The following is a 24,933-nucleotide window of genomic DNA, read 5'->3' on the forward strand; positions in this document are numbered from 1 at the left end:
GTACATGCCCTTGACCAGAATTGAACCCGCAACCCTTGAGTCCGCAGGCGGATGCTCTATCTGCTGAGCCAAACCAGTCAGGGCTCCATTGCAAATATGGACATGTGGCAGTTAACCGGTGTTTGACCTAGGTAAGCAGGTTCAAGTCTGAAGGACTGGAAGTGATAATCCTAGATATTCAACTTCTGTTTTCAGGCAGAAATCCCGCTCTGTGCTCTCCCTTGTGTTCAGGAGAAGATGTGTCATTCCTGAATTCCTTTGAGACATTTCAGCAACTTAGACGATGTTGTCAAGAACTGTTACCCTGGAAGAAATGGGCTTACTTTAATGGGAAAAAGAAGAAAATGAAGTGGGTTAATAAGGACCAGAGCCTCAGGCCAGACTCCATGGCTACAGAGAAGGTCTGCAGAGCACCAGAGGGCAGATAGGAATATTGATAGATAGCATAAGAGAATTAAAACACAAGTAGGCTGAAAACATAGATATGCATGGTGATCTTAATACAACAAAACTTTTTAGATATGTTTTGGTGATATCCTGAGACTTTTTATATTCTGCTGGTATTATTCATCTATAAAATGGCTCCTTAACTTAAAAATATATATAAAATTTTTTATTAAATTCAGAGAAAAAGGGAGAGGGGAAGATAGAAACATCAATGATGAGAGAGGATCAGAGAATCATTGGTTGGCTGCCTCTTGCACACCCCCTATTGGGGATAGAGCCAGGGCATATGCCTTTGAAATCGAACCTGGGACCCTTCAGTCTGCAGGCCTATGCTCTATCCACTGAGCCAAACCAGCAAGGGCAAAAATGGCTCCTTAACTTTTGCTTCCTTGGTAAAGTCATAAGTCTGATGAGAGAGGTAAGAATGTAAGAACATGAGGCAATCATGGGCTTACCTGTTTGGGTTGACAAATTACGGAGTAAATTGTAGAGGAATCATTATTTTTCATAGGTATTGGGATTCCCGTTTTCTATAAAAAGGAATCATACTCATTTGACTCACACAGACAAAGAGATACTCATGCAAAGACATATTCCCAGAGAAAGGCAGTGTGCCAGAGTTCTCCAGGAGGAAGGCTAGGGAGTGCTTAGCAAGGGGAGCTGGAGACCAAACACCACCAGCTCTCAAACCTGTGACTTTAGTGGCATTTTCTGACCCCTAGACAGAAGCACACCCCAGCAAACCAGTGGGATCAAGAACCAAAGACCGAAGGGTGACTTTCTTAGCAAGTGTTGTGAAGAAAAGGAAACATTCTTGTCCTGAACCCAACTCCACTATCTTCTGTCTCAGATCTTTACTGGCTATACCTGGATGGTGCTGCCTGCTCTGTTTTATCCCTGTGGTTCTAATTGCCTGGTCATCAAGTCACTGGGTTCTCCTCAAGCAGGGGGAACTGGTAGGAGAAACATCTGGTATTCAGAGAGGCTCTGGCCAAAATCAATTTGTCTCAGTGGGTACAACGTCAGCCTGCAGACTGAAATGTCCCAGGTTCGATTCCAGTCAAGGGCATGTACTTTGGTTGTGGGCACATCATTAGTGGGGTATGTGCAGGAGGCAGCTGATCAATGTTTCTAACTATCTCTCTCCCTTCCTCTCATAAAAAATCAATCACTATATATATATATATATATATATATATATATATATATATATATATATATAATTTTTTTTTAAAGAGTGGCTCTGCTTGGAATACAAAATGTAGCAATAACAGAAGTCCCCTGTGCTCAGAAGTTTTGACATTTAAAATTAATTAAGAAATATATAGGGTGTTTTCAAGACCTCCAAAATTCTCCAAAGTACAATTTTACATTAAAGAAAAAGTTAAATTTGCAGATTAGTTTCTTGAGAGTGATTCATCTTGTCTTCAAGAGGAAATGGGAAGGACAATAGAAATATCTGAACAAGCCCTAGCTGGTTTGGCTTACTGCAGCGTTTTTCAACCGCTGTTCCGTGGCACACTAGTGTGCCGCGAGATGTTGCCTGGTGTGCCGTAGGTGCAGACAAGACAAGAATTTTATAATTTTTCACTATTTTGTTTACTTAATATTTCATAATAAAGTAATTATAAAATACTTTCTTTGTGTTTATTTGATTCCTATTCAAGAGAATTACTTTATATATAGTCAATATAGGCACAGAGTTAAATTTTTTAACATTTTCTAATGGTGGTGTGCCTCGTGATTTTTTTTCATGAAACAAGTGTGCCTTGGCCCAAAAAAGGTTGAAAAACACTGGCTTACTGGATAGAATGTCAGCCTGCAGACCGAAGGGTCCTGGGTTCGATTCCTGTCAAGGGCATGTACCTCAGATGCAGGCTCCTCCAGGCCCAGGCCCTGGTCAGGACTCGTGCAGGAGGCAAGCACTTGATGTGTTTCTCTCATATCGATATTTCTCTCTGTCTTTCCCTCTCTCTTTCACTCTCTCTAAAAATCAATGCAAAAATATCCTCAGGGGAGGATTAAGAAAAAAACAAAACCAACAAGGCGTATCTGAACAAGAGTTTCCTTTCATGTTCCCTTTCTTCAAGGAGCATTCTTTACAAATACCTGTGAGGGGTTGTATGAGGGACCAAAGGTTTCTAGCTAGACTATTGCTTCTATCATTTGGAGGATGATAAGTCTCTGGACTTGTTTTCAGATGACATAGAAACTGGCCTGCCAGGATGTGTTCTTTAGAATTGTACTTCTTGCAGGTGGTGGGGAATTATTCATGCCTGACCAAGGCCTTCTGGTTCTGTTGCTAGAGGGGTGGGGAGGATTGAGAGCTACTCATGTCTTCATTGCCCTCTGCTGTGAAGGGGCTGCAAATTCTTGTCCCTCATCTCTTCAGAGACTGCTGCGGAGCACTGCTATTTTCCCTGCCACAGATCTGTCTCCTCTGGAAACTCTCAAACTTAATGGAACTTTGATCCACTCAGCAAATATTTACTGAGCATCAGGCTAAGGCACAGGGGGAGAGAGAGGAAGACATAATTTTTTACTTTCAGGCAGCTTGTCATGAAGCTGAAGGGACCAGACTTCCTGATGCATGAAGCAGTTAGAGAGCAGTGTAGCGAAGGGTATGAGTAAACATTCCATTGGGGTGAGAGCGGTTGGGGCTGGAATGGTCCTGCGTAGAACTGTGTAGCTATCCATAGCCTTCTCCTCTCCTTAATGGTGTACGTCATTTGGATTAGTCAAGTGATTGTGGTGACATGTTTTTGAATAATGACTATAAAAATAATGCTGATGATGGAGTATAAAGTGGAAAGGACTCACCGTGTTTGGATGAGTGACCCGAGCGTACACAGTGTTCTCTGGGCAGGTCGGATCGTTCCCTGAGTCCCTCGGGGTCTCTGCTGAAAACACAGAGAGGCCCAGGCAATTGCAGAAGCATTCTCCCACGACCTGGCTTACCCCGGGCCACTTTCTGGCCCTGAAGATGCAATTGTTCAAGGCATTGCCATTCCTTACGGTTCATTCATTTTTGGCAGTCTTTGACATTCTGGGTTGAACCAGAAACTTCTCAATCATGTGATCTGTTTTTGACCTCATCTCTTGGGGGCACATAGCCTTGAGGTACCCTAAAGATTCAGCCTCCCACCGAAACCGGTTTGGCTCAGTGGTAGAGCGTTGGTCTGCGGACTGAAAGGTCCCAGGTTTGATTCCGGTCCAGGGCATGTACCTGAGTTGCGGGCACATCCCAAGTAGGGGGTGTGCTAGAGGCAGCTGGTCGATATTTCTCATCAACGTTTCTAGCTCTCTATATCTCTCTCTTCCTCTCTGTAAAAAATCAATAAAATTATTAAAAAAAAAAAAAAAAGATTCATCCTCCCGTTGAATTCACATGTGAGCAAGGAAGCTCCTGGGACCGAATAGTACCATGTACTTATGAGCTAGCGAACCTAACTGGCCAGGGTAATGGACCTGGATTATTTCACATACCTGTGATAAACCCTTTCAGGGGTCCTTACATTGGGTTTAATTATATTAGAGACTAGAGGCCTGATGCATGAAATTTGTGCAAGAGTAGGACTTCCTTCCTTTGACTGCTGGCACCAGCTTCCCTCAGGAACCTGGGCCCTAGGCTTCCCTTGCAGCCCTGGCTTCATCCGGAAGGACATCTGGTCTAATTAGCATATTATGCTTTTATTATTATAAATAAGGAACTGTAGGCTCAGAAAATTCAATTGACTTGGCACAAAATTATACAGGAAGTGACCAAATAAGGAACTAAATGCATACTTTCTGATGCCAAATCTCATGCCATTTACTCTACACATGACATCCTATATCTCTCCCCCAGGAAATGAGACTCAGTGCTGATCTGAGTCCAGAGTCTGCATCCCAGTGTCTCTATCACATTTTCTCTTTTGATTGTTTTTACTCAGTTCCCACACCCTGGATGAACAGAGTGATGGGGTCAGGCAGTTTGTCATTGGGTCTTTGATGCTCTCATCCTACACTTGCCCTGGACTTGCTGGGTGATAGTGGACAGGCCATGAGCCCGTTCACTGGCACTTAGTTTTCCATCAGCAGAGTGGGGAATGGCCCTAATCCCACTCTAAGAAATTGTGTCAGCGACTGGCCCACATGCTTGTAAAGGGCCCTGTAGGTCCTACAGGGGACAAACATGCACAATGACAGGTTCTCCCCTTGTGCCATCTGGTCCAACTGAGTAATGACATTCTGACTCCCATCTTTTCCAATGATCCAGCCCTCTGTCTGCCCTCTTCTTTTTCAATTTGGCTATTCCCAGCTGTTTTAGGGTTGGGAGTTAAGAGTCTAGAATCTCACCAGGACTCTGGGTTTGCTGAGTAGAAGAGCATAAGGAACCTGAAAAATAAAATCAAGTAAATAGAAACTTGTGACTGTAACGAGAGAGATTTTTCACCCTCCAGCCCCATAGGTGTCTCTATAGAATATGTGGTGGGAGGAGACCAGAAAGGGAAGGGCAGGCAGAACCTGGGGACCTACACTTCCCAGTAGGACAACGTCTCAGCAAATTAGCGGGTGTGAGGTTATACCCCAGGTGTTGTCCCAGTGGACTAGCTGAACCAGTATCGCATCCTCCCTCTTTTCCCCTGTCTTCCAAAAGGTAGGTAAAGGGAACCCCAGACTCTGAAACCTTGGAGAAGAGACATGTAAGAAGAAAGAAAACCTGATACTTTTTTCTTCCAAACAAATAAGGACACAAAGATACAGATCAAACAAGGCACTAGTACACTCCATATGATAATCCAGTGTTGATTTTTTTCGTTAAAAACACCTGAAAAGACAAAAAAAAAAAAGAAAAAAAAAAGAAAAAAAAAAGAAGTTGCACTTAGGACAATTGAGTAAGGTTCTGTGTTCTTCTCAGAGCCTACACTTAACCTCTTCTAGGCCACTTTTGGGGGACAGGGTGGGCTCATCTATACCCAGAAGCTCTGGGGCTCTGCGCAGGATTTCTGGAGGTGGGAGACGGGGCAGGACAGAGTTTGGTAGAGCCAGGAAAAGGCAACAATTCTGCTTTCCTAAGGATTTTGTTCTTGGGCTCTGAGTGTGTTGCAGGAGGGTTGGGGGAGGGTGGGGTGAGGGAGGAAGGTGAGATCTCTGGGGGTAGACATTGAGTGTCTGTCTTCTCCCAGTATCTTTGGCTGCCTCCCATTGGGCTGCTGTTTTGGGAATCATGTTAATCCCAAATTAACATGGTCATGCCACACCCTACAGCTGCTCAAGGCTTTGAGAGAGACCTGAGACAGACTCTTACCTTTGCAGAGACTTTGGACAGAGAGCGAGAAGGATAAATTGCTGACAGGATTCTTAGCTATGCAAGTGTATGTCTCTTCACTGGAATTCTTGGGGTCCCAAGAGATAGTGAGGTTTGCTTCCTCCAGAATTGTGTTTCCTGCGGCCTGCCACCTGAATGAGACATGATCATCTGGATTCTCTACAAAGCAGGTCAGCTGGATCTCACAGGTCCCATTCCCAAAGAGTTGAGTGTCATTAGCAACTTGTAAGTTCCTCAGTCGTTCTGTGTGCAGAGAAAAAACCCAGATTAAGGACAAATGGTTTGACTCAGCCCTCTGTTAAAAATGTCCTTCTCCTCAATGTTCCTGTATTCTTACCCGACACTCTGCTGTATGTTATGATCTACATACTCTGTAAATAACATTGTTTATGTTGTCTAATGGATGGGATCAAGGTCTGGGATGACCAAATGATGAGGGGCATTAGTGTGAGACAGAAAAGCCAGTGTGAGAAATGAAAAGTGAAAGACTGAGTTTGCCACCAACTAGCTGGGTCATTTGAGGCTGATCACCTTACTTTTCTGCACTTCAGTTTATTCTTGGAGTCCTTGATAGCCTTTTTTCTCCCCCTTATGTAAAAACAAGTTAGAGAGTAAGCTGAGGGTCAGGCCTACCTTAGCCAGATTAGAAAACAGAGCCAGGCACAAGAGTGCTGTTTCATCCATAATCAGAAATCCCAACTGGGGTGGAAGATGGAAGCTGATCTTCCTGGGGGAACTATACTCCCCACAAGTTTAGAGGAATTTTGGTCCTCATTGCAAACGATGCTGGCTCCAGTGGTGACTAAGAGACCCTGATGCAGAATGTCAGCAGGACAGAAAAGGACACGTTGAGAACCAAAACATTAGTGAAGAAACTGAGAGAGCAAGCACGTTATTCTGGCAGCAAAGAAGTACAATATGTTCAGGCATTTGAGAAAGCACTTACTGCAGAAATTTATGAGAACAGAGACCAGAAATATTGACTAGTGAGATATCAGTAGCTATGGATCAATGCGGACATGGGCACAGTACAGAAAAGGTCACTGACCTAGACTTGGCCTAAGATGACCCAGCAAATTACAGAATGACTCCAACTGTCTGATTAGAAGAGACAGAGTAATGCTTTAAGTTTAGTTAACTGAGTAGGACTAGTGGAATTTATCTTGCCATAATGGAGCTTTTATGTAGCAGGAAGAATGTTGGATTCGGAGTTAAGACTTGGGTTAGAATCATTACTTAGTTATTTAATGGCTACTCGACCATGACTACATTGTTAATTGTTTCAAGTATCTGTAAAACTGGGCAATAATACTTAGTGCTTAGGTCATTATGAGGGTTAAATAAGACAGAGCCTAGCACAGCAATGACAAATACTTGGCATAAATGTCACATCTCCCTCAGCCTTTGTTCATGGCTGACCAAAACGCTATATTATTACCTTTTTCCACTTGATGAATTCATAACCATCTACTTGACATTCCCACTTGGACATAACATGTATTTTCAATTCAACATGCTCAAAAGAACTCCCGTTCTTCTCTCTAAAACCTGTTCCATCTGCAGCCTTTCTCCATCTTACTCAATAACAACTTCATCCAATAACCAAGAATACCCAGAATCCACTACTTCCCCTGCTGCCATCCTGGTCCAAGCCAGTATCATCTCCCTCTCTCTCTCTTTTTTTAATTTAATATATTTTATTGATTTTTTGCAGAGAGGAAGAGAGAGGGATAGAGAGTTAAAAACATCGATGAGAGAGAATCATCGATCAGCTGCCTCTTGCACACCACCTACTGGGGATATGCCCGCAACCAAGGTACATGCCCTTGACCGGAATTGAACCTGGGACCCTTCAGTCCACAGGCTGACGCTCTATCCACTGAGCCAAACCAGTTTTGGCCAGTATCATCTCTTGTTTGGATTGTCCCAATGGCCTCCTTATTGGTCCAGTGGCTTCCACCTTTGTTTCTTACAATCTATTTGCAACAGAGCAGCCAGGAGATCTTTTAAGCAAGTAAGTCAAATCATATTACTTCTTTGTAAAACCCTCCAATGGTTCTCAACCTGACTGAGATTTAGAATCAGAAGCCCTTATGTTCACAGGCAATATAATAACTGACATTTATTAAATGTGTTCTATATGCCAAGCATTATACTGGAAAAAATAAAAGGTCCTTATGTTGGCTCTCAGAGCCTTACATGATGTGGCCCTCAATTTTCTTACTGAACCTTGTTTCCTATTACTCTCTCCTCACTTTGCTTCTTGATGTTCCTTGAACATGCAAGGCACCAGAGAGTACACGCACTGGATGTTCTTCATCCAAATATCTTCCTGGCTTACTCCTTCACCTCCAACAGGTCTTGGCTCAAATGTCATCTTCCTAATGAGGCTTAGTATAACCCTCCAATTAAATTTACTCCCTACTCCCTGTCGGTATGCTTTTATGCTACTCTAATCTGATGGTCTTATGCTACTCTAATCTCTTTTTTTCTCCACAGCACTCATGGCTTTCTTACACACTATGTCACTTGTTTATACATTACATGTATTGTTTATTACCTTCTCTTACTCTCCACCCAGAATTTCAACTCCATGAAGGCAGGGATCTTTGTCTGTTTGCTCACTGATACATTTCAAGTGCCTAAAACAGTTTCTTGTACATTGTCCATAGTCAACAGATATTGTTAACTCAATGAATAAACTTAACATGGCCTCAACGTCTTTTTTAACAGTGAACTCTAGCCCAGCTGGTGTAGCTCAGCAGTTGAGCATTGACCCAGGAACCAATAGATCACTGGTTTGATTCCTGGTCTGGGGTTGTGGGCTTGATCCCCTGTGCAGGAGGCAGCTGATTGATGATATTTCTCTCTCATGCCTGTTTCTATCTCTCTATACCTCTCTTCCTCTCTCTAAAATAAATAAATAAATAAATAAATAAATAAATAAATAAATAAATAAATTTAAACAAACAAAAACAATGAATTCTAGGAAATTAGTCCTAATTAGTTGATTATGGCCTGTAAGGTAAAATTTTTGCTATCCCTAACCTGGTATATGAAGTAATTGGTTAATGTTTTATTTTATTTTTTTAAATATATTTTTATTGATTTCAGAGAGGAAGGGAGAGGGAGAGAGAGATAGAAACATCAATGATGAGAGAAAACCATTGATCAGCTGTCTCCTGCACGCCACCAACTGGGGATTGAGCCCACAACCCAGGCATGGGCCTTTGACTAGAATCAAACCTGGGTCTCTTCAGTCCATAGGCCAACTGAGCCAAACCAGCTAGGGCTGGTCAGTGCTTTAAAACACTAAATAGTTCATACCTTGAAATTCCTCTGTAAGACATGTTGGTGTAGCTTGCATATCTCTTTGTTTATGTGTCTTTGAAGGAGCGGTACTTTAAAAGACCCTGAGATTGGATGAACATTGAGCCTTAGGAGTGTGGTTAGTGCAGAAGTCATGCTTGGTCTTCTGAGTGGTGGCAGAAGAATGTTGTCTCTATAGGTATGATGGAGCCTGACATGGGATCTGTTCCCAGACTTTCCAATAGATGTGTCTCCTCTCTCCAGGGCCCTAGCTCTGCCTTGATGATCAGTGATTACCTAGAGTTGGTTGCATGATGACACCCCTTCCCACTCCCCACCACACACACATAGATATTCTAATTCTATGAATCTTATTTGGAAAAAAGGACTTTTGAAGATGGATGAGATGATCCTGGATTATCTATCTAGGTGGCCCTAAATCCAGTAAGTGTCTTTATAAGAGAAAAGCAGAGATATTTGAGACAGACTGAAGAGGAGAAAACACAAAGAAGAGATAATGTGACCATTGTTCCCCAAAGAAGATAAGCGTTCCTGCCATTCATGGCATTACTGATTGATAGAAGGACTTTCTTTTCCTGACATTGACTCATAAACTATTATATGTCATTATGGTTTCCATCAGTTTATGTTGAGGATCCAAGCTGTCTGGGGAAAAACAATTAAACAACCTCGCTAGAAAATACATTTCTCTTTTTCAACTCATCCTTATAGAACACTTTCTACATAGTCTACTGTTCTGTACATTGACCACTGGGTCAGACGAACCTTTATATAAAGGGAGGCATCACACCAACTAGTTCTATGGGAAGCTCTCCCAGTTACCATTTCTGTGATTGTAGGGTGTTGCTGTAACTGACACTGTGCCTATCTCATGAAGCTTTTGTGAGGATTACATGACAAATACATGTAATGCACATGTCATGCATATGGCAACAAAATCCTAGATATTTCACTTCCATCACTTCCTCTACACTTGTAGTTTGAAAGAACCATTTTATGGTGTGAGGGGAAGTGAGGTGATTTTGGGTTGGGAGTCACAAGACTTAGGTTCTGTTCTCAGTTCTGTCAACTAACTGGCCATGTGCAATGCTCTTGAATTGCTTTGCCACTGGACCTCAGTCTGGCTCCCAGTGCCATGTTCTTTACTACGAGGTTCTAGTACATATTTGTAGTCCCACAGAATTAAAATATGTAATATTTCTTAGTCTATACAAAATTAAACTCCAATCTTTGACTCACCAAAGATCGACAGATTGTAAACATAAATCTCTGAGTTTGCTGTGGTTATTTGGGCACGGTAAACTCCACTGTCCTCCATTGTCAGGTTATTGATCTGCAAGGAATAGTACTGGATGACTTTCAGTCGATTTTTCCGCTGTGGGTCAGTATTCTGGATCTGTGGATCAGTATTCTGGGTCTGTGGTGGCTTTATCTGTATGAAGATGATAGCTGCTTCATTATGAAGCCAGGTGATGAACTGGATCTCTTCTTTTGCAGGAAACTTCAGGGGGAGAGTGACCGACTCCCCCAGCACCCCATTCACCAGCAATGGGGGTGCTTTGGTCTGTGAAACTGTGATTCCTATAAACACAGAAGGGAAACTGTTGAAATGGACTATCAAAAAGGCTCCACCCCAACAAAATGTATGGCACTCTTGGTTAATGGGCTAGGTCGGCAAACTGCGACTCATGGGCCACATGTGGCTCTTTGGCCCATTAAGTGTGGCTCTTCCACAAAAGACCATGGCCTGGGGGAGTCTATTTTGAAGAAGTGACGTTAGAAGAAGTTTAAGTTTAAAAAATTTGGCTCTCAAAAGAACTTTTTTTTTTTTTTTTTTTTTTAAAATATGTTTTATTGGTTTTGTACATAGAAGAAGGGAGAGAGAGAAAGAGAGTTAGAAACATCGATGAAAGAGAGTCATCGATCAGCTGCCTCTTGCAAACCCCCTACTGGGGATATGCCTGCAATCAAGGTACATGCCCTTGACCGGAATCGAACCCGGGACCTTTCAGTCCCCAACCCAACGCTCTATCCATTGAGCCAAACTGGTTTTGGCTCAAAAGAACTTTCAATCGTTGTACTGTTGATATTTGCTCTGTTGACTAATGAGTTTGCCAACCTCTGGCCCAGATAATCCTGACTCAGTTTACTCTCCCACACTGGCTGGTTATCCTCGGCCATACAAACTATCTGACTCCAGCCTCTGAGTTCTTTCTCTGGGCATAAGATAGAGGGAAACAAGGAACTACATCAACTCCCTGCCACAGATTCCAAATCCATAAGTGTTTGCTGATAATTTATAATTAAAACTCTACATACTGATGACCTACTATGTGTTCAATATAGCGGGCTTGTGAGATTTAGAGGATGAATAACCAGAATTTACAGTTCTTTTTATGCATTACTTCATTTGATGCCGTCAACAATTTCTGTGTGGTAGTTTGATGGATGCTATTATTTCAATGTATAACAAAACTGAGGCATGGAGTAGTTCACTAGTAATTTTCCCAGGGTTGCATAGCTAAAGGATGGGTCAGGATTCAAACTCAACTACTTTGACTCCAACTACTTTGTGCTCTTTTCAGGATACTAAAAGTCATCTTTTCTTCTCTCAAAAAGATTATACTTAGTAGAAGAGATACACATAAAAGTAATAAATATCATTTATAAGGAATATATAATGGCCATATTCTAATGAGCTTATCTCAGAACCATTAATGTTTGAGCCAAAAAGGTGAAATAGTCACAAAGATTCTTTTAAAAAATATATATATTTTACTGATTTCAGAGAAGAAGGGAGAGGGAGAAGGCACTAGAAACATCAATGAAGAGAAAGAATCATTGATCAGCTGTCTCTTGCATGCCCCCTCCTGGGGATTGAGCCTGCAACCTGGTCATGTGCCCTGACTGGGAATCGAACTGTGACCTTCTTGTTCATAGGTTAATTCTCAACCACTGAGCCCAACCAGCCAGGCACAAAGATTCTTAAAGAAGATGCTTCCTTAGCATCCTTTGCCAAATACTTAGATAAATACTTAAACAATTATTACACTCTTTTGTAGCCCTCTGTTTACTTGTTTGCCTAACCAATCATGCTTTAATTGTCTTTGCATTTCAGCACTGTGCCTGATATAAAGTAGTATCTGTTTGAGTGAATCAAACAATCAGTAATTATAACCATAACCTTAACCTTCTTGAGATCTCTTTCTTCTTAGGAGAGGATCTGAGTAGGGGAGGAACCCTGACACTCAGCTCCTGGGTGAGCTCTTTTTCCCCTAAATTGTCTTGTGGATGCCAGGCACTTGAACATTGCCGTCACCAGTACTACCTGCCTACCACACCTTTCCCATCAGCACTTTAGCATACTGTCATTTGCCATCTTAACTCTTCCCTCTTGAAACCATATGAGTAAACATCACAAGGAGAAATCTTGAGAGAAAACCCCCCAGATAGAAACAGGATACACGATATGATTCCATTTATTTTACAGTTAAAAAGCAGGCAAAACAAATCTCTGCTGTTTGAAGCCAAGATGGTAGTTATCTCTGAGGAGGTGGGAAGGAGCGAAAGGGAGAATTGCGGGAGGGGCTGGTAATGCTCTATTTCTTGGCCTGTGTCTGTATGCAAATGTATTCATTTTATACATTGAGATGATACTTAGGATTTGTACCCTTTTCTCTCTGTATGTTAAATTTAAAAAAAAATATATATATTTTATTGATTTTTCACAGAGAGGATGAGAGAGTCATCGATCAGCTGCCTCTTGCACACCCCCCACTGGGGATGTGCCTGCAACCAAGATACATGCCCTGGACCGGAATCGAACCCAGGACCTTTCAGTCCACAGGCTGTCGCTCTATCCACTGAGCCAAACCGGTTCCGGCTGTATGTTAAATTTTAGTAAAATATATTAAAACAACAAAAACAAAACAAAACAAAATAATGACAATGACGTATACAGACCAAAATGTTCCTGTTATTTTTCTCTATTCTATCGAATGTCCTGTAACTGTTCCCTGTGTGCACTTTGCTCAGGCTACGCTGGCTTGGCTATTCCTTGAGATGGTCAGGCCTGGTTCACTTGCAATCGTCTTTGCCTGGAATGCACTTCTCCCTGGTGTCCATGTGTCTCACTCTTTGTCTCCCTAGGTCTTTCATGCCCATAGTCCCTCTCAGACCTTCTGTGGCCACTCTTTCCTCATCATTAGCCCATACCCTATACACTCAGCTGCCTTTGAAATTGATTTTCTCCATCATACTTACTATCTAGCATACTTTATAATTTGTGTTTTTGGTTTTATAAATTCTTTTTTCCTTCCACTAGAGCAGTGGTCGACAAATTTCTTTTGAGAGCCAGATTTTTAAAAAATATATATATTTTATTGATTTTTCACAGAGAGGAAGAGGGATGGAGAGCTAGAAACATTGATCAGCTGCCTCCTGCATGCCCCCCACCACCCCACTGGGGATGTGCCTGCAACCAAGGTACATCACCTTGGGACCCTTGGCTACGCAGGCTGATGCTCTATCCACTGAGCCAAAACCATATTGTAGGTTTTGGCAAGAGAGCCAAATTTTTTAAACTTAAACTTCTTCTAACGCCACTTCTTCAAAATAGACTTGCCTAGGCCTTGGTATTTTGTGGAAGAGCCACACTCAAGGGGCCAAAGAGCCGCATGTGGCTCGCGAGCCATAGTTTGCCAACCACGGCAAGTAAGCTCGTTACTAGAGTAAGCTCCATGAAAGCAAGAATTTTTGTTTGTCTTGTCCATTGTTGTGAGCCTATGAACAGTGCTTGGTACACAATAAGTATTCAATGCATATTTGTTGAGTAGAAGGACACATCGTCATCCCTTCTTCTGGAGGTTCTCTGTCGAGAATATGAAAGACCAATTTCTTTTTGTAAGGAGTCTGGGTATAACCTTTGGCCTAAAGACTCCCCAGGAACTGTTCCTCCCTCACCCAACACATTCTTTAAGGTTCATTTGTTTTTATAGATAGCAATTATTCATTTATTTAACAAATCGTTCATTCTTGTATTTACTCAGTTCTATGCCAGGTTAGTGAGTAAAGCCTCAGAAATTATGGATTTCAGACCATATTTATTAGATTCCTTTTATGTACCAATTTCTGGCCTAAAGACTGGGAATACAAATATGGATAAGGCATACTGGTCCTCTGGGCTGTGCATGTGGTAGAGGAACCGGACTGGTAGACAGAAGTTATGGTGCAGTGAGTTATGCCTTGACCTAGCATAGAGCTTGCCTCCCCATTGTCCTCAAACCACTAATTGCACCCTGTGCATTCAATATCAAATACTTCTTTCTAGTTGTTATAATTGAGAGATTGTCATCCCCTTTCTTTCTTTTAAAAAAATCTTTATTGTTGAGAGTATTATAGATGTCCCTTCTTCTCCCCCTCTTTCCCCATAACCTCTTTCAGGCCTTCACCACCTCTGTTTTCCCCCTTTCTATTCTGTAATCTTGAGGTAAGAATTATGTTTGTTATTTTTATATTCTTAGCACTTAACACAATAAAAAAAATATTGATTCCAGAGAGTCTCCTGCATGCCCCCATCTGGGGATTGAGCCAAAATACAGGCATATGCTCTGACCAGAAATTGTACCATGTCTACCTGGTTCATAGGTCAATGCTCAACCACTGAGCCATGCTGGTTAATATTGATCTGATAGAGGTATGTGCTCCATGTGAGCACACATAGTGAGAATGGTGATCAGGAAGCGCTGGGGGTGTGCCAGCAAACATTCCACAGAGGAGGTACTTCAGTAGCAGGGTTTTGAATAAAAACAAGGTTCTCCATGATTTGATCATTTGTGATTCTTCTAAGAATGCCCTGCTTCTTCTTTGTTCTTTTGTTTTCTTTGCCTGAAACACTCTTTCCCACCTTTTCCAGGAAGTGAGCTCCTATCGATCCTTCAAGGATCAAATATCTCTTTCCCTCAGCTTATCTTTGTGGGAAGTTTGGTACAGGGTGTGAAGAAAAAAGTTTGTGGCGGGAGAATAGGAAAAGGGGGTAAGAGGAGAAGATGGTAGAATAGTTCTCTGTAGGTATAAGGGGGGGAGGGGGGGAAGATTTGAGCCACTATGCTTGGAGAAGGTAAAGGTTAGAAGTTACTGCAAATGTCCAAGAGGTCCTCTGTGAGACTTTAGCCACAAGTATAGCTGCTTTGGGGTGGGGCACAGGTGATGTGGTGTGTCCCAGAGGGCACAAGGAGGCCCTTTCCTCTGCCTGTAACCAGCACTGATGCTTTGGGAATGTCCTGGGCCAGGATCCTTGTTGTGGATATTGATGTCCTTGGAGTAAGCAGGACAATGACGTTTACTCTGAGTGGCTCTGCTGGCAGCAGGTATGAAGGGCTAGAACCAGAAGAGAAGGTTGCACATTGGAAAGACACCTTCTGACTGTACCTGAATGCTGCTTAGGTGGCCTTTGGGGACCCTCGTAAGTCCCTGAGGGATCACTTAGAGAGTGAGGGTGATGCAGAGGTCCTGCCAATTTTCTGGTGAGGATGTCAAGTCAGCAGACCTTTGGGGTATGTTTGTTGACATGTTTTATTCATTGGATGATGTGCTTCTGGGGACATGAATAATGTCTTACTCAGCTCTTTATGGTCCCAATACTTGACCCGGGGAACTCACTGAATGCTAATTAGACTGAGATTAGAATGTGAAGTGTCTTAAATGATGACTGAATACTTTTTTGAAAAATATCAAGAAATATGGAGTATTTTTTAGAATTGGGAAAGTATAAAGAAAAGTGTTTTGGAAAGTAGAGGAAAAAGGTAGGACTGAGTTGATTTAAAAAAAAAAAAAAAGCAGAGAAACATAGAAACACACCTGAAACCTATATGTTCATATTGACCAATGTCATTCAAATAAATTTAACTTGGAAAAAAAAAAAGAAAAACAGGGAAAAATCAGAGAAACTTTGGGGTTTCTAACCTAGGGGATTGGCTTAGGCCTATCTACAGAAAAGAAGGATATAGTATGCTATTTTAGCTCAACATGGAACAAGTTTAGAAGGAGAGTTGGGGCTGATTTCTCAAGAGATTTAATAGAGAAGAGAAACATAGGACAGAATCTTAAGAATGATAAGGGAAAATGAAATTAAAATAACCCAAAGTTAAAGGAAGCAATGAAAACAATACTTGGAGGGAAATTTAAAGCTATACTTATAGCTATGTCAATATTAAAAAAGAAAAACATCTCAACTCAATAACCTAACTTTGCACAATAGGATCTAGAAAAAGAACAAAATAAATTCAAAGCCTTACAGAAAGCAAACACTAAAGATTAGAGCAGAAATAACCAAAATAGAGAATGTAAAAGCAACAGAGAAAATCAACAAAACCAAAGTTCTTTTAAAAGATAAAACAGATTTGACATACATTTAGCTAGATTAATTAGGAAAATAATGGAGAATACTAAAACTACTAAATTAGGAATGAAAGAGTGGATATTACTGTAGACCTTATAGAAATAAAAATAAATTATAAGAGAATACTATGAAACAGACAAATTCCTAGAAACAAGCAAATTATATTTAAGAATAAATATAAAATCTGAGAGGACCTGTAACAACTACAGAGATTGAATCAGTAATCAAAGATATACTAGCAAAAAGAAAAAAGGAAAAAAAAAAAAGCCTAGGACCAAATGGCTTCACTGGTGAATTTGACCTATTATTTAAGGAACTAGAGGCCTGGTACCTGAAATTTGTGCACAGGTAAGGTCCCTAGGCCTGGCCAGTGATCAGGGCATTCTGGCTGCTGGCCAGGGCCTTCCTTCATTCCACACTGCTCCCTAGAGGTCAGCACATGTCATAGCAAGTGATCAAACTCCCAATCTCCTGGTCAAATTCCTCAGGGGACACTTCGCATATTAGCCTTTTATATATGTAAATAATTAATACCAATCCTTCCCAAACCCTTCCCTCAAAGAATAGAAGAGGAGAAAGCACTTTCTAATTCATCCTATGAGGGCAGCATTACCAAAGCCAAAGACATTCCCCTCCCCCAATAAAATTACCAACTAATATCTCTTATGAATATTGATGTAAAAATCCTCAACAAAGTACTAACAAACTCAATCCAGGAGCATTTAAAAGGATTATACATCATGACTAAGTGGAATTTATCTCAGTAATGCAAGAGTGGTTTAATATATGAATATTAATGCAATATATCACATTAAAAAAACTAAAGAAAAGAGACACGCCATTATCTTAATCAATATAGAAAAAGTACTTAACAAAATCCAAAACCATTTCACATTTAAGAATATAGGATTAGTAGAAAATGTTTTTACTTTGATAAAAGTCATTTTGAAAACCCACAGCTGCCGAAACCGGTTTGGCTCAGTGGATAGCCCTTCGGACTGACGGGTCCCAGGTTTGATTCCAGTCAAGGGCATGTACCTTGGTTGCAGGCACATCCCCATTGGGGGGGGTGCAGGAGGCAGCTGATTGATGTTTTTTGCTTTCCATCCTCTCTCTTCCTCTCTGTAAAAACTTAATAAAAAACCAAAAAACCCACAGCTAACATTCTACTTAAGGATGAAAAGCCGAAAGCCTTACACCAAAACTAGGCTAAGATAACAGTACCTGCTTTCACCACTTTTATTCAGCACTGTACTGAAAGTTCTAGCTAGAGCAATTAGGCAAGAAAAAGAAAGAAAAGATATCTTAATTGAAAAGGAAGAAATGATATCTTAATTGAAAAAAGGAAGAAAAGATATCTTAATTGAAAAAGACTTCCTCTCTTATCTTTTAGATAGAAAGTCCTAAAGAATTCATACACAAAATAGAGGCTTATTATCATCAGAGCTAATCAATTAATTTATTCAAATTGAAGAATAGAAGATCAATATGCAAAAATTAGTTATAGTTTTACACACTAACAATGAACATCTGAAAGGAAATTAAAATAGTTCCCTTTACAATAGCATCCAAAATAATAAAACATCTAGGAATAATTTAACCAAGGAGATGCAAGAGTTTACATCGAAAACTATAAAACATTGCTAAAAGAAATTAAAGAAAAAAAAATAGATGTAAAGACATCCTATGTTTATAGATCAGAAGACTTAATATTAGGATAGCAATACTACCCAAATCAATTTATAATCTACAGATGCAATTCAATGTCTAACAAAATTCCAATGAGTCATTAATTTTTTTCAGAAATGGAGAAGTCAATTCTCAAATTCATATGAAATTTCAAGGGGTCCCAAATAGCCAAAGCAAAACTGAAAAATTAAAAATAAAATTGGAGAACTCACATTTCCCAACTTCAAAATTTACACAGCTACAGTAATCAAAATAGTGTGGTGCTGACTGTAAAGGTAGATATATAGATGTCAACATGGAATTGAATTGAGAGTCCATAAATTAACCATATGTTTATGGACAATTAAATTTTTTTGTTAATCTTCACCTGAAGGTATTTTTTTCCTATTGATTTTTAGAGAGAGTAGAAGCAGAGAATAAAGAGAGGGAAGCATCAATGTGAGAGAGACACATCGATTGGTGGACTCCCATACATGCCCCAACCTGGGCCGGGGATCAAGCCTGCAATTGAGGTATGTGCCCTTGATCAGAATTTAACCCATGACCCCTCAGTCCAAGGGCCAAGACTACTAAGCAAAACAGATCAAGCTACAGCAATTAATTTTTGACAATAGTAGCAAGATCATTCTATGAGGAAAGAAGTTACTTCAACAAATGGTACTGGGACAATTAGACTACCTACATGCAAAAAATGAGGTTGGACCCTCTAACATAGACCTATATAAAAATTAACTCAACATGTTTCAATGACCTAAACATAAGAGCTAAAATTATAAAACTCTTAGAAGAAAACATAAGTTTAAATTTCCCTGTCCTTGGTTTTGGCAATAGGTTTTTAGATATGATACCAAAAGCACAAGCAACAAAAGAAAAAAGTAGATAAATTGGACTTCATAAAAATTAAAAACTTCTGTTCATCAAAGGACATTATCAAGATCATGAAAAGACAACCTACAGAATAGGAGAAGATATTTGTAAATCATATATCTAAAAAGGTTTTAGTGTTCATATCATTTATTAGTGAAGCTCTTTATCTGGCCTTCGATTCTGAGTGATAGCTTTGCTGGGTAGATTATTTTTGGCTGTAGGTTCTTGCTGTTCATCACCTTGAATATTTCTTGCCATTCCCTTCTGGCCTGCATGGTTTCTGTTGAGAAGTCAGCTGACAATCGTATAGGTGCTCCTTTATAGATTACTACCTTTTTTGCTCTTGCTTCTTTTAATATTCTCTCTTTGTCTTTTGCTCTTGGAATTTTAATAATGATGTGTCTTGGTGTGGTCCTCTTTGGATTCCTTTTGTTTGGAGTTCTGTGTGCTTCCTGGACTTGTAAGTCTAATTCTTTCACCAGGTGGGGGAAGTTTTCTGTCACTATTTCTTTCAGTATGTTTTCGATATCTTGCTCTCTTTCATCTTCTGGGACCCCAATAATTCTGATGTTGGTTCGCTTGAAGTTGTCCCAGAGGTTTCTTACATTATTTTCAATTTTCTGGATTCTCTTGCCTTCTAGCTTCTGTGGAGGAGTGTCTTCTGGCTCTTTATGTTCCAAATCTTTGACTTGATTCTTGTGATCTTCCCTTCTGTTTTTAGGACTCTGTAAAATATTTTTTATTTCAGACAATGTATTCTTTATTTCTTGTTGATCCCTTATCATTTCTCGATGACTCCTTATTAATTCTAGTTGATCTCTTTTCATATCCTCATAGGCCTTATCCATCTTTTCTAGGAAATTCTTGAAAAACCTTATAAGTGTAGATTTGAACTCTATATCCAGACGCTTTTTGTCCTCCATTTCTTTCGTTTGTGATCTATTTTGTTGTCTCATTTCGCAGTTACTGATGGGATGGGGTTTCAGGGTGGAGCCTGCAGCTTTGGCTTCCGTCAGCCCCGCCCTCTGCGGGTCCTTCAGTGCTCGCTGCCAGCACCTCTGAGAGAAAGGTGCCCTTGATTTTCGCCTGCTGCCAAACAGTCTATGCTCTCCCCCAATGAGTCCGGTATTGGGGTTCAGTTCAGTTGGAAGTGGAGTTGGAGGTGGCGTTCACAGCAGTCTGGAGCCCCAGTCTCCTTCCCGCCAGGGCAATCCCGCGGCACAGCCGACTGTCCATTCTCTGCGCGCAGTGTGTGCACCGCCGGGACCTCCTTTCGCCACTTCCCCGGGGTTCTGCCTTACAGCCCGGCTCCCTATGGCTGAGCCTGAGTCCCCGGGGTCTGGCTTAAAACTGGGGTTCAGAGCAGTCGGGGGCCCAGCACAGTCGGAGTTTTATCTCCTTCCCGCTAGGGAACGCCCGCCAGGCACTCCGTCTCCCCCTCCTCTCTGGCTCCGTCCTCTCTGCGCCGCTTCTCCGTACCTTGGGCTTTTCCAGCTCCTCCGCACTTCCTTCTGGTTTTCTCCTTGCTTCTCGCTGTAGAATTTCCAGTCAGTCAACCTTCCTGTAGTTCTGGGCAATGTCCGTTTTATATTTTAGTTGTATTTTATTGAAATTGTTGTGTGCGGCTGCGGCTAGGTGTTCACCTGGGCGCAGCCATCTTGGATCTCTCTCTAGTGTTCAAATCATTTAAAGAATTCTTATAAGTTAACAATAAAAACACAAAAAATACAATTAAAAATGAGTGAAGGCCTTGAATAGATATTTCTCCAAAGAAGATATAAATTTAAGTGATCAATAAACCCATGCAAAGAAGCTCAACATTATTAGTCATTAGAGAAATGCAAATCAAAACACAATGAGATACCTTTACATCTACCAAAATGGTAGTAATGATAGTCAGAAAATTTTTTTTGTAGAATATGGAGAAAGTAGAACCTTGTACATTGCTGGTGGAAATATACACTGGTATAGCCAATATAGAAAACTATTTAGTGATTCCTCAAAAAAATTAAATATAGTATGACCCAGTAATACCATTCCTAGGTATGTATCCAGAAGAATTGAAAACAGATGTCAAACAAATACTTGTACACAAATCTACATAGCAGTGTTATCCAATAAGTAAAAAGGTGGAAACAATATAAATGTCTATCGATAGATGAATGGATAAATAACATGTAGTAATACATATAATTAAATATTATTAAACAATAAAAAGAAATTACTGATAGATGATACAGCATGAACAAACCCTGTAGACCCTGTACTAAGTGAAAGAAGTCAGCTACAAAAGGCCACATACTCTATGATTTCACTTATATGAAATATCCAGAATACCTAAACCAATAGAGATGGAAAGCAGACTGGTATTTTTGGGGTGCTAGGGGGAGGGGTAAATGTGGAGTGATTGCTGAATAAGTGCAGGGTTTCCTTTTTGAGGTGATGAAAATGTTTTGGAGTGACTTAAGTGGTGGAGGAACAACAATGTGAATTTACAAAATGCCACTAAATTATACACTTTAAAATTATTGTTTTGTCTTTTATATTTCACATTAAGGAAAAACGAACAAAGGAAAAAAGTCTGCCTTTGGGTAGAGACACACCTGACGCTAGATGTGGATGGAAAACTGAAAGGCATGGAGAGTGGGAGGTCACATGGGTACAGACGGCAGATTCTGAGAGGTGGAAAGACGCAGCTGTCCTAGAGGACAATGACAAAAGGTAAAACAACACTGCCTGTAGTGAGCAAGAATAAACATTAGAGGCCCTGACCGATGTGGCTCAGTTGGTTGGAGCATCGTTCCATACATCAAAAAGGTCATGGGTTCAATTCTGGGTCAGGGCACAAACCCAGGTTATGGGTTCGATCCCTGGTTCTGGTGCGTGCGGGAGGGACACAACTAATCAATGTTTCTCACATTTATCTCTCTCTCTCCCTCTCTCTTTCTCAAATCAATAAAAAAAAAAAAAAGAATAAACATTAGAAAGCGTGGATAGTTGGTAAGTAGATGACCCTGCTCAGGGAAAGGAGAGTCATTGGATTACAATCTCTTAGCCTAAGAGCCAGCAAGTTTTTGACTCAAAACCACAGAATCATTTGGCCAGTCTACATGGATTGGCTCTGCCTCCATTTCCCGCCACAGTTCTCCCCTGGGCAGCAGATATCTGTCTGTATCTGCTTCTTGCAAACACATTCGGAGAATTCGTTCCCAGGCTTCCCTCCCTCTAATCCCAGGGTGACTTAAGTCCCATGAAATCTAGACCTTGCTACTCAAAGTGTGATCCTTAGAATAGGAAGGGTTCCCTGGAAGCTAAATCTTAGCCTCCTTCCCAGAATCAATATTATAATAAGATTGCCTTGCAATTTTTATGCATATTAACTAACATTTGATAAGCGGCCCCCCCCCTCCCCCCATTTAGAAAGAATAAGAGACAAAGGAGACTTGTTTTCCCCAAGGGCATGCTGGTGCCTGATTCCAGTTAAACGTATTAGGATGATCTCTCAACACCGTTTATCTTTCCAGATAAGTTTTCTAAAGGAATCAAGTTAGGGTGTTCCCCTTACTGTAGAGAATCTGGGCTGGCACGCTTCATCTTACTTCCTGCTTGTTTTCAAGGCTGATTTAATCTTCCTCTCCTTAGCTGCTTCCTGTCCCTGAAACTATCACCATTTTTGGCTACCGGGCCGGAAATTTCACAGCCCCCACACTGCATCATCCTTCTTCCTATACACCATACTATTTCACTTATTTATCTTGTTTATAGTCTGTCTCCCCTGCTAAAATGTTTATTCAGTCTAGTGGGCGTGACTCGGTGGTTGTGCTGCGACCTATGAACCAGGAGGTTGCTATTTGATGCCCAGTCAGGTTGGGGTTGCTGGCTCAGTCCTCAGTGGTGGGCATGCAGGAGGCAGCCGATCAATGATTCTCTCTCATCCCTGATCACTGATGTTTCTCTCTCCCTTTCCCTTCCTCTCTGAAACCAATAAAAATATATTTAAAAAAAAGTTAACTCCAAGAGGCAGAAATTGTTGTGGCTTTGTTCATGATGGATCTCCAGAAACTAGGACAGTGCCAGGCTTCCAGTAAGTGCTCAGTATTGACTGACTTAATGAATTCACATTTCCCCTTATTCCTACGGCCAGCTACTTCTGCATGTCTATGGGGACTCTTGCTTCTGTCTTTTTTTCTCTTGTGCTGCTGCCCTGTTTGTACAACTGTCATTATTTCTCAGAACTATCACAGTAGGCTGCCACCTGCTAATGAAATTTGGCAAATTATTGAAATTATCATAATTCCAGATGTAAAAATGGGAATGGTACAGACTCACAAAACCGTCACAGGCTTATGTACATACACACTGAGTGGCCAGATTATTATGATCTCATAATAATCTGGCCACTCAGTGTGTGTGTGTGTGTGTGTGTGTGTGTGTGTGTGTGTGTGTGTTAGAGGCCTGGTGCATGAATTCTTGCATGAGTGGGGTCCAGCCAGCCTGGCCAGGGGAAGGAGATATGGGCAGTTGGCCGGCCTGCCTGCTGCGCAAGGGGACAATTTGCATATTAGCCTTTTATTATATAGGACATACACTGAGTGGCCAGATTAGTATACGTTCAGAGACCATAATAATCTGGCCACTCAGTGTATAAAGCATGTAAGTGCTTGGTCCCATGCCTGTTAAACAGAATAGACACTCATATATTAGTTCGAGGCTAGTTCTGGCTTAGCTCTCCTGCCTTGTGTTCTGCCTCATATGTCCCTTAACCCTATACTTTGGCTCCAATGGACCCCTGTGGTGACCCAAATGTCACACACAACTTTGTTTTGCAGATAACGGACAGCAGGAAACAACAAGCAGGCTGGACCCGCTAATTCTTTCTGCCATATAAGGTACTGCTGAACCACATACAGAGCCCCTGGTTTGCATCAAAGGAAGAACGAGCTGTAGAAATCTTTTTATTCTTCATTTTTATAGCAAACAGAAACTAAGAGGACTATGTCTAGCATTTTTTGTTGGGCTTAGAAATTTTGGCTAAATCGACTCATAGGTTTTCAATATTTTAGATGAGAACAGCATCTCTAGGAAGGAAAGGTAATAGTAATGTAAATACGATTCATAACAGTAGCAACCCACAGGTTGAGAACCGCTGCTGTAAAGCCTAAGACCATCGGAAAACACAGATATTTACATTATGATTCATTAACAGTTAGCAAAATTACAGTCATGAAGTAGCAAGAAAAATAATTTTATGGTTGGGGGTCACCACAACATGAGGAACTGTATTAAAGGGTTGCGGCATTAGAAAGGTTGAGAACCACTGCCTTAGATGCAGACACAACTTTAGTTATCCACCGAACCATTTAACATTGAGAGGAGGTAGCAGCTTATCAAATAGCACTGTGAGCCCCACCCAGAACATTGGCAGAGAGACAGACAACTCTCTCTCTATATATATGGTATTTAGCCTAAGCAAGCAGCACAAAACCAGGGAGTCACTCCTTGACAACATGGATTTGCACAGACATTTACCTGAGCCAAGGCTGGAGAGAAGTTCGAGGAACTGGAGCAACCAGATCATGGTCTTGGCATTGGTGCTGGAGACTTGATACTAGTCAAAATGATGCAGCCTTAACTGAAAATGGGTCTTATGCAAAACGTCTGCTTCCTTTTAGAGGTGTGGCATAAGTAGACAGCAGCGAGCAGAGCAAAGGACCCAGACCCAAAGCCCTGGGTGCCTAATGAAAAACTGCTGTTTGAATTTCAACCCTTCTAGTCTGGCTCTTGCACCTGATTAAACATAGGATGGTTACCTCAGCTTCCAGGTGGAGACCTGGAGGATAAAGCAATTTTCCTGTGTCTGGGACTAGAACTGCAGGAGATTGATTCCCAC

At 41.1% G+C, this 24,933-nt stretch overlaps 1 protein-coding gene across 2 annotated transcripts; it reads right to left on the reverse strand.

The window, feature by feature from the left end:
* On the reverse strand, positions 1-24,662 carry SLAMF6 (SLAM family member 6). 2 transcript variants are annotated; one of them, XM_036442354.2, is made up of 8 exons: positions 24,573-24,662; positions 10,328-10,669; positions 5,738-6,001; positions 5,150-5,257; positions 4,786-4,824; positions 3,268-3,347; positions 903-977; positions 1-318 (listed from the first exon to the last, which is right to left on the reverse strand). In XM_036442354.2, the coding sequence occupies exons 1-8, from the start codon at positions 24,619-24,621 to the stop codon at positions 277-279; spliced, it is 999 nt and encodes a 332-aa protein (XP_036298247.1). In that variant the 5' UTR covers positions 24,622-24,662; the 3' UTR covers positions 1-276. The 2 variants fall into 2 exon arrangements, with proteins under 2 accessions (XP_036298247.1, XP_036298248.1); XM_036442355.2 differs by lacking the exon at positions 4,786-4,824.
* Between the last annotated feature and the right edge of the window lie 271 nt (positions 24,663-24,933).

Source organism: Pipistrellus kuhlii, unplaced genomic scaffold (assembly GCF_014108245.1).
Source record: "Pipistrellus kuhlii isolate mPipKuh1 unplaced genomic scaffold, mPipKuh1.p scaffold_m20_p_18, whole genome shotgun sequence".
NCBI classification, from domain to species: domain Eukaryota; kingdom Metazoa; phylum Chordata; class Mammalia; order Chiroptera; family Vespertilionidae; genus Pipistrellus; species Pipistrellus kuhlii.